Source organism: Labrus bergylta, chromosome 13 (assembly GCF_963930695.1).
Source record: "Labrus bergylta chromosome 13, fLabBer1.1, whole genome shotgun sequence".
NCBI classification, from domain to species: Eukaryota; Metazoa; Chordata; class Actinopteri; order Labriformes; family Labridae; genus Labrus; species Labrus bergylta.
Genome location: NC_089207.1, coordinates 15,587,754 through 15,596,730, shown reverse-complemented (window position 1 = coordinate 15,596,730; position 8,977 = coordinate 15,587,754). Strand labels below are relative to the sequence as shown.

General features: G+C 39.9%; 1 protein-coding gene across 1 annotated transcript in view; it reads left to right on the top strand.

Moving 5' to 3' along the window:
- The first annotated feature begins 232 nt into the window (after positions 1-232).
- Positions 233-8,977, top strand: part of ube2f (ubiquitin-conjugating enzyme E2F (putative)) — a 48,833-nt gene continuing 40,088 nt past the window's right edge. The window contains exons 1-4 of the mRNA XM_020644768.3: positions 233-449; positions 3,433-3,619; positions 4,576-4,605; positions 7,811-7,876. Of these exons, the coding sequence (XP_020500424.1) occupies positions 3,505-3,619; positions 4,576-4,605; positions 7,811-7,876 (211 nt within the window). The 5' untranslated portion in view covers positions 233-449; positions 3,433-3,504. The remainder of the gene's footprint in view (positions 450-3,432; positions 3,620-4,575; positions 4,606-7,810; positions 7,877-8,977) is intronic.

The window sequence follows — 8,977 nt, the reverse complement described above, 5'->3', positions numbered from 1 at the left end:
TATCTAAATGTGTAACAATGGAATTTCAAACACGCGATTAAAAATGAAATTAACTGCGATTAATCGAGATTACAAATCGCAATCGTTTGACAGCCCTAGCTCTTGGTATAGTTATATCATGTTTATTATGTATTGTAATGACTCAAATTGCCAATGACATTTTTAAACGTTTTCTCGGAACACCACGGTGGAACTGTTTATTCGCAGCAGTGTCGACACGGACAACAATAACGACCGGCACTCACTGCGCTTCCGTTGCCCATGACACCGGAACGAAGTTCTGACAGCTGATTCTTCAATCAGTTTTATGTCCACTCTGAGACCCAAAATAATCATTTTAGAGGTTATTAACAGTCGGACCTACCTCACATAAGCTCCGGCTGGAGTTGCAGACGTCGCGTTGACCAGAGGAGGACAGCTGATTATGGTGTAGCACGGAGCGCTAGCAGGTGAAAACACCGTCCACATAACACACAGGCTAACACTGGCTAGCACGGACACTTTCCTAACAACTTTATCGTCTTTAATTAACGAAACATTTCACATCTCTTCGTCTGCTCATGCTCGATATATAGTCCTGAGCTAAGACAGAATTGAAGCTTGGACATAGTCTGTGTGTGTCTAGCTGTGTGTTATTACGGTTTCTGCAGGTTTCTGCATTGACAAGAGACTTACTGAACTTTTTTTTTTTTTTAATTCTTGTGCATTGACTGTAACACCTCGTCTTGTTCTTCTTGCTTTCAGTCCCACACAAAGTCCTGGTTTGTAGGAAACTGTGTTGTTAATAACATGAAGTTAGCTGGATTTTTCTTGACCTGTCATTTCCAGGGATCATTTCAAAACAAAACACCGACCCACCTACCCCAACATGAAGGCCCTGTTCACTATATAGTGAGGAGGGAATGAGTGAGGGATTTCAGTGTGTGTGTGTGTTTGCTTTGATGACAAATGACCTGTGCCTGTGTGGTAGACTCGTTTCCTCACTGTTGTGCTGTATAACACTGTATTCACCCCACCGCTTTTTGACTAACATCCAGGTAATCTGTGTCAGGGTGCAGTGACTGACAGCTAAGGCAGGTGGGTGAGCAGCAGCCTCAGTGACACACATTTTAAGGGATCACTGATACCTGATACCCCTCACTCCCTGCTACTGCTGCCCCCAAAAATGGGCACGGCACACAAAGTTCAGTGAACTGATCCCTTAGTGAGCTTTAGACACCTCTGCTCTGTCTGCACCGTCACTGAAAATGTACAGCAGTAAAAGGTGTAATAGTGGGCTCTTGCAGAGAACGAGGGGGAATAGAGCATTCTGAGAATAGCAGGGGGTATTTGTGAGACCAGCGAGACTGAATTGTATAACATTAAGTAAATAATGCAAGCAATGTATCAAGATGGTTGATATTTGGTCAGCTTTATGAACGTTGCTAACAGCAAGGTTATTGTAGGTGAATTTCAAAGTTCTTTCAGTCGTAATTTATTGAATTGGAAGGGTTTTACATGCTTTTCCCTATAACTGCATGTATTTTAATCCAAAGAGCACCTTAAACATCTACTACTTTTGGGACCTTGAAGTGCTCCTTTCTACATTAATATAACATATTAATACACATTCATTGTTACACATTCACACTTAAATGCTTGACTATGTCTGATTAAATGCCAATAAATTAAATGCCAAATTGTCAACAGTTGAAGCAGCAACATGAACAAGACACATGTAGGAAGTAAATAAGCAACAGCAGACGCAGAAACAACCTAGAGTGGATCGCTCTTGCATGACACAAATAACTACCTGATGATGTGTTTATGAAGAGTGAATGCTTTTATCTCTGACTTGAATGAAGTCACGCCCTAGCACTTCCTGCAGCAACATCATTAGTAAGAAAGCTGGCAGGAGCATTGTTGTTGAGTACTCTTTTGTCTTCCTGTGACCTTGCTGTGTCTGTTGAACATGATTTTAGCTCTGCCAAAATGTGCCTTACCATAAGGATAGTTGCTCGTCTTCTGTCTGGTACACTCCTGATATCAAAATTCAAAGAGAGTGAGTGTCCTGTTGCATAAAACGGTCCCATTACAAAACCATAATCATCAACACATTGTGTATGGTTTTGGCAGCTTCCCACTCGTAATTAATGAACTCATTAACTCTAATTTGTAGGAAATCAAGCCTTAATTGTTCATGAATTTTAATGGCATAAAGCTTGAAGTTTAGTCCTTTTGGTTTGACTTGGCTTTAAAGGAGGGATATGTAACTCTGATGGCTAGCATTTAAAATGGGTGCTGCTGTCCAAATTCAAATCATTGGAGAGCAGTCTCCCCCAGACCCCTCTTCCCTCTAGTCGATGTGCATGCAAGTTACCAAGTCGCGAAAACAGGAGCTTCAGTGTTTAGCCATCTCTGCGTCTGTCTTGAGACCTTTCTGCATTCTAACCTCTCTCGCATCTCCAATGCTGAGGCTTTTAAGGTCGGGTAGAATCAGTTTTATCTGAACCAGTTCGCTTGCACGCTCCCATCGCTGCAACACCTGTTGGTTTGCTGGGATAACTGGTGTTATATCTGGAAAACTCCAGGGGCGTCCAAAACGGCCTTATACCGCCTACCTTCTGTTGTCAAGACAAAAACAAAACCTTCCTCACAGGATCCGAGACTTAGAAGGAGGAGATAATCAGTATCACTTACTTATTGGCCTTTAAAGCAACAATATGTAGACATTTGGTTTGGTGCACTTTGGCAGGAACCTGAAGGTCTCTGCACTGCACTGTCGTAAAAACACACACACAGTGCTGTTACGCCTCCCGCTTAATGAGTGTGCATTTGTGGAACGTGGCAAGGTCGGCAAAAACCTTGTAAGAAGCCAAAAAAACAACAATGTCGCCTGACAAGATACAGAAATATTACTGGATTTTTCTGACTAGAAATATGACTCAGCAAGCATCTACAGCACGTTGTTTTCAAACTGTTTGCATGTTGATTATGTGTTAGTGTTTTCAACTGTTCCCATGATGTCAGTAGGTCGTAGGTGGCTAAATGGCTACATTGAATAGGGTAATTAATTACATGTTAGTTGAGATAGGTATGTAATGTTTCAAACTTAAAAAGCTGCCATCAAGACAAGGAAAGAGACAACTTTTGGTATAAGATGGATTCATTAATTAAAAAATGTTTGCTTTAGGCTCCCCTCAATCCGGCCACCTTTTTAGTACCTTAATATAATTAATCTGTGCAGCACGTTGGGGGGCTGGAGCCTAATCAAGTGCACCAGGCTGTGCTTGTGCCTTTTAAACAGACTTTCACATTCTCTGCCGCAAGAAATGTAGAATTGCGAGTTAGGGTTTGAATTGTCAGATGTGTTCAGTTTCATGTGCATTTTCCCTTTATGCTCTAATATGATGACATTGGGTTAACATTCCTTATGGCCTGTGTGATTGACAGGCATTTAAGCAGCAGTGCAGTGCAGTGCAGTGCAGCGTGGGGCAGACCGAGGCAGACCACAGCAGCGGAGCCATGCTTACGTTGGCCAGTAAGCTGAAGAGGGATGATGGAGGAAAGACGGGCCGTGCCTCAGGAGCCTCAGACTCCACCCACAGGGTCTCTATCAGGGACCGCCTCCTTACCAAAGGTAACTGCGTTATCGTACACTTCATCGTTCCTGTATTTCACCAGTTCAGACCAGACAGAGTAGGTAGAGGCAGTTGTGTCTTGATACATTTTTTCCTCTAATCTATTCATCTCCTATTTACCCATGGATGATTTACTTGTGTGTGAATGTGAATGGGTGAATGTGACATGTAGTGTAAAAAACACTTATAAGTAGATAGAAGACTAGAAAAGCGCTAAACAAGCTCAAGTCCCTGAACCAATAACCAAACATGGATAGGTACCTGTTGTTTCATGTTGGATTTGGAGAAGAGGGCAGTACATGTTCTTATCACAAGCAGTTGTTGGTTCAACAGTAACACCATGCTACAGCTCAGAGGGATCTGTTAAGTAGCTGACTTCATGCTTTGACCTCCATGTGGAGTTGGAGAAGTTCTACCTAATAATTACACCCTGCACGTCTCAAAGGATACTATGCATGAGAAGCAAAAAAGATTTTAACATGACTCATCGTAACAACAATGTAAGCTGCCCAGAGAGACCCCCACTCCCCCTTCTGGCTTATTTGTATAACGTGTTAAAAAGCTGGCACAAACAAGTACTGAAAAGTGTGTCAGTATGAGTAAACAAAACAGAGAGGTGCTTTAAAAAAAAAAAACAGACCACACTTCACCCAGAAGCATTGCAAGCTAAACAACTTTCTGTGCCATCTTAGTGGTTCTCTTCTATCCTCTCTCTCTCTCTCTTTTTGTTTCTCACCTTTTAACTCCATGATTGAACATTTCAGCTTCATTGCATTAGACAATTTATTTTACAGCTAGCATTTTAGAAATTGTGTTTCTATGCAGAGCAATTGTCCTTATTGATCAGGTGGCATTTCATTATAGGAGGCCTATAATGAGTGAGACAGTGTCAGCGGTTTGTGTTACATATTTTTGTCTTTGTTTCTTTATTCATTTTTCTTTCTCCTCTCAACAGAAGTTGCAGAACTTGAAGCCAATCTCCCTAGTAAGTATTCTGTACACTCTCTTACACCCTGTTCTTATTCAGTTAGTGAACACTCTGAGTTCAGGACTCTTTTGCATTGCTCCCAATATTTGCATTAGTTCAGCACCACAACATTTTCCATTTAATGCATCGTGAGTTTGACAGCTGAATAATTGACTTAATATGCCATACCTTCTTGTACTGTCCTTCTGGATGATACATTTTCTCCATTTAGGATGCAGAAAAGGTTTTATTTGTAGAAGTTCTTAATGTATTTTCTGGCTTTGCAGAGTGATTGTCAACACATCTAGTTTTGGTAACAAAAGACGTATTAGAGCAAAAGGTCAGATAGTGGGCTGAGGCAGGAGGCATAAAGGCTACAGTACATGTATCAACACTTTAAAGGAAAAATGTGCAAATTTTTGATCCAGTAGGTGTCGCCCTTGAGCTAGGAACTACGTGGTGCCAGACCCCCCCGCCTGTTTGGAGTGCCCCATCTGGCCCATGTATTTGAAACACAAGTACAACAGCAAACAGCTTTATACACAAGGCCGTCCCTTCCACGGCTCTGACAACAATACAGCTGGCAGGATTCACACTTCTCACTCATTGTAGACAGTCATGATTCAGAGTGACATTTACACAGGATATATTTGATTTCTGCTTTATTTATGTGTAAAATGTTGCACATTCTTCCTTTAACCTACAAATATTGCAGTGTAAGTCTTTTGCCAGAGATCATTACAATCTTTATAAAATGTTTGGAAACCTTTTTATAGTAAAACAGTCTTTATATTGTTTGCTGTCTCCCCCAGCTCCACCATATAAATGTTGCTTTGTTAAGATGGGAATGAACCATAATCCTGATCCTGACTCCAATCAAATGCTCTGTGAGCCTGGGATTAGTGTCATGCTTGTTTTACTTCTCACAGTGGGATTTATTTTGTTCAAACAGACTGTACTCCCAACTTAAACTTGATTTCTGGTTCCATACTAAGAATTTACACAGCGGTGTTTCAAAACTTCATTAGGCAGGAATCTGATAATTGTTATGCAGTGAGGGCTGAGGTAAATTATGTTTGCTTTGGCATGAAATCAACAAGTTTTTTTGTTTTTTTTCCGTTTCTGATCTGATGAGATTGTCCTCACAGCTGAGAACCATGAAACACAGAAAAGTTACCAAACATGTAGTGCCCTGTGTCCAGCTAGGCAGAAAAACACTGGCTGTGCGCTCAGGACTGCTTGCATGAAGCGTTTGTGCGCTGAGAATAAAAACGCTGCACGTCCTTCCTGTCTCTATGACAACAGCCTGTTGAAAACAGCCGCTGTATTACAGACACTGCTCTGTTGCTTTTTACTTTATGTTTTATAGTTGAGATTGTTTTTTTCCTGATCAGAAGAGGATGTGGGTACAAGACACGATCTGTAGGAGACGTTAAAAGCGGCACAAAAAAGACACAGCGCTTTTTTTCCTCGTTGAAAACAATTGGAAAAAGACGCTGGTGCTCAGAAAAAAAAAACGCTAGGTGGACACGGGGCCTAGCTCTCAGTGTTGACTGGAATGTCAGCTAAATATATTTGAATCATGCATATAAATACACAATAACACATCTCAAAAATGATATTATCATGGTAAGAAACCATTGGTGAATTTATCACAAGCTCAGTGGAAGATTGGCTCCAGATTTGTTGGCACATTCTGATATAACGTAATACAATCACCTAGTCGAAGCTGTAGGTGATGGATAAGGGCAGAATAAGGACGCTGCGCCTTTAAAGAAACCATCGAGTTCTTTCGCTCTGTGCCTCATTACCAGCTTCAAAGATGGAATATGGTCTTGTGTAAAGTGTCGATTTTCATGAGGCTTCGGCCCTATTCTTTATGGAAAGCTGGCTCTTTGCCGTGCGTCTGGACTCACTGAATGACACTGATGGATTTCTACCATTAAGAGCAGGCAGGAACTCAGGAAAAAAGGAGGAAGGGATCTGTTCCTATATAATCAGACTGAGCAGTGGTGCTCTAGGGACACTTTGAAGAAAAAAGGAAGGAAAGGAAGAAGGAACCCAATGGACGGGCCACTTCAACAGAAGGGGCTTTCACAAGTCGCTTGAGCAGATATCTGGCATTCATCAATTGTCTCTTATAATTTCCCTTCTAATGACACAGCATCAACTTAGTGTGTATGAGTGCCAATTTTTCACTTTAACTACCAAAGTATGAAGTTCTTCTTGCTCTGAGGTGTATGTGATAAAAGGTTTCTCCGAGTCAAAGCAGAACAACGTGCCCCATTGAGCATGTCAGACTTTATCTTGCGATCATATTCCAAATTAAGAAAACCTCTCTAACATTCCCACTCTCATGAACAGGTGGTGAAACAGATGATTTAGTGCAAGTACAATAAAGGAGTATAAGTAAAGCTAAGGCATGTTGTGACAAAAATCAAATCAGTAAATTGATGAATCTGTTGAGGATTTGTTCCTTCAAGCATTACCAAACTGAGGTTATCAACTAATATTTTCTTATTAATATAAGGAGGTATTGTATATGTCTGATGGTTCTTTGGGTATTTAATGCTCCACAGATCTTGTAAATGCTCTCAACATTGTTGCATTTGAGTCAAACCTTTCCCTGCATATTTCTACACTAATGCAGGCATAAATGCTCAGTGAGTGTGGTGAAGACAGTTTGAAGGGGACCAATACATTTTCAAATGTTATAAACAAACCATCAGCTCTTTGTGGAGTGCCGCTTTGCTGACAGATTGTTTTTTTTTTTCAACACGGTTTGAACTGCTGCAATTGAATCAGTGTCATTGTAGTCTTCACAAAATAATACTGTACGTAAAGTCTGATTTCATACAAAATCAAATTAATATTAAAGCGTTATTCAGTGAAAAGTTTTGATGTTATTTTAAATTTGATTTCAAAGTTTGTACACTTGAATAGTCGACTGCTGTGTCAGGTGATGTTGATTGTTTGAAGTGCAGTACGTGTCCTTGAACACCAGGGGGAAATGTGGGGCCACAAGGAGTCCTGAGGTTCAAATCATTCAGTCAACAGGGACAGTGTGCACTTACTGAGGCCTCAGAGGTGGTTGTTGAAAATGAAAGTCATTTAATTTGAATGCCATTTGGCGTAGAGGCATGTTTAAAAAAGTGACAGTAGACTTTCAAACATCTTTTGACTATAATTACTAATAATTGTCCCTCAATTTGTTCTTGTTCAGGTACATGCAAAGCCAATTTCCCAGATGAGGACAAGCTGCATCATTTTCATCTGGCAGTGTCTCCTGGTAAGAGAGGACTAACCTTCTTTATTTTCTGTTCTTACATTAATATCTGCTCTAATAATGAAACTCGTAAAAAAAATGTCTCAACTCATGTCATTTTGGCTTCACAGTTTCAGTGTTAGCAACACTTTCTTTTGATTGCAACTGAACAAAGAGCAAAGGGTCTGTTACCTGCTCTAAAAAGAGTCTTCAGATAAATACTTTTATGAATTGGTGCTATACAGATACATATTGATTGATTGATCAATATAAAAAAAGTGGAGGAAAACTTAAGACCAAAAAAACCTTTGTATAAGTGATCGAGGTGCCTGGTCCTTGATCATTTATATCAATTTTTTTAAGCTTAGTTTTTCCTCTTTTTTATTTTTTATTTTTTATTTTTTATTTTTAAGTATTCCCTCCCATGAGCACTGGAGGTTTGATGGATACTAGAAGCGCTCATGTTGTCTCGCTTTATCACATGATTGATTGTTTGATTGAACTTACTTGAAACTACCGTAATTTAAATCTCTCAATTATAGATTGAAGTTGAAACAGTTTAAATTAGCTGGTTTAGTTGAAGAGATTCATTTATGGTTGTGATTTATGGGTTTCAAATAGCCTTTCATCTTATCTAAGGCTTTACTAATAAAACAAACAGAAACTCCCCTTACAGTCCATAAATCCGTAAGCTCAAAGACCATGAGCCACCTTCATTTGGCTAATTTTAGAATCTCTATAACTGTTCGAGCCGAGTCATTTTACCCGGGCTGATTCAGAAGCTACAGTATGGCAGGCTTTTAGCTTTACAACAGATGATGACGGCATTCTATGCAGCATTTTAAACTCTGTACATCTTTGAATCAGTGATTAAAGATACATGAATGCTAAAAGTCAGCTAAATGTCATCATTTCATTTCCCTAAATATAAAGTGAGCGCAAACCCATTTTTTCATTATTGTTATTTAATTTGAATTTTACAGGGACAATGCATATTACTCATTTTAAGCCTCCTGATAGGATTATCTCATTCTGTTCTATCAGACTTACGGTATGCGGTGTGTGTATGAGTGGATGTTTCTGTTGAGGAGGATGCGAGGAGGATGAAGTGATTCTTGTATGTGT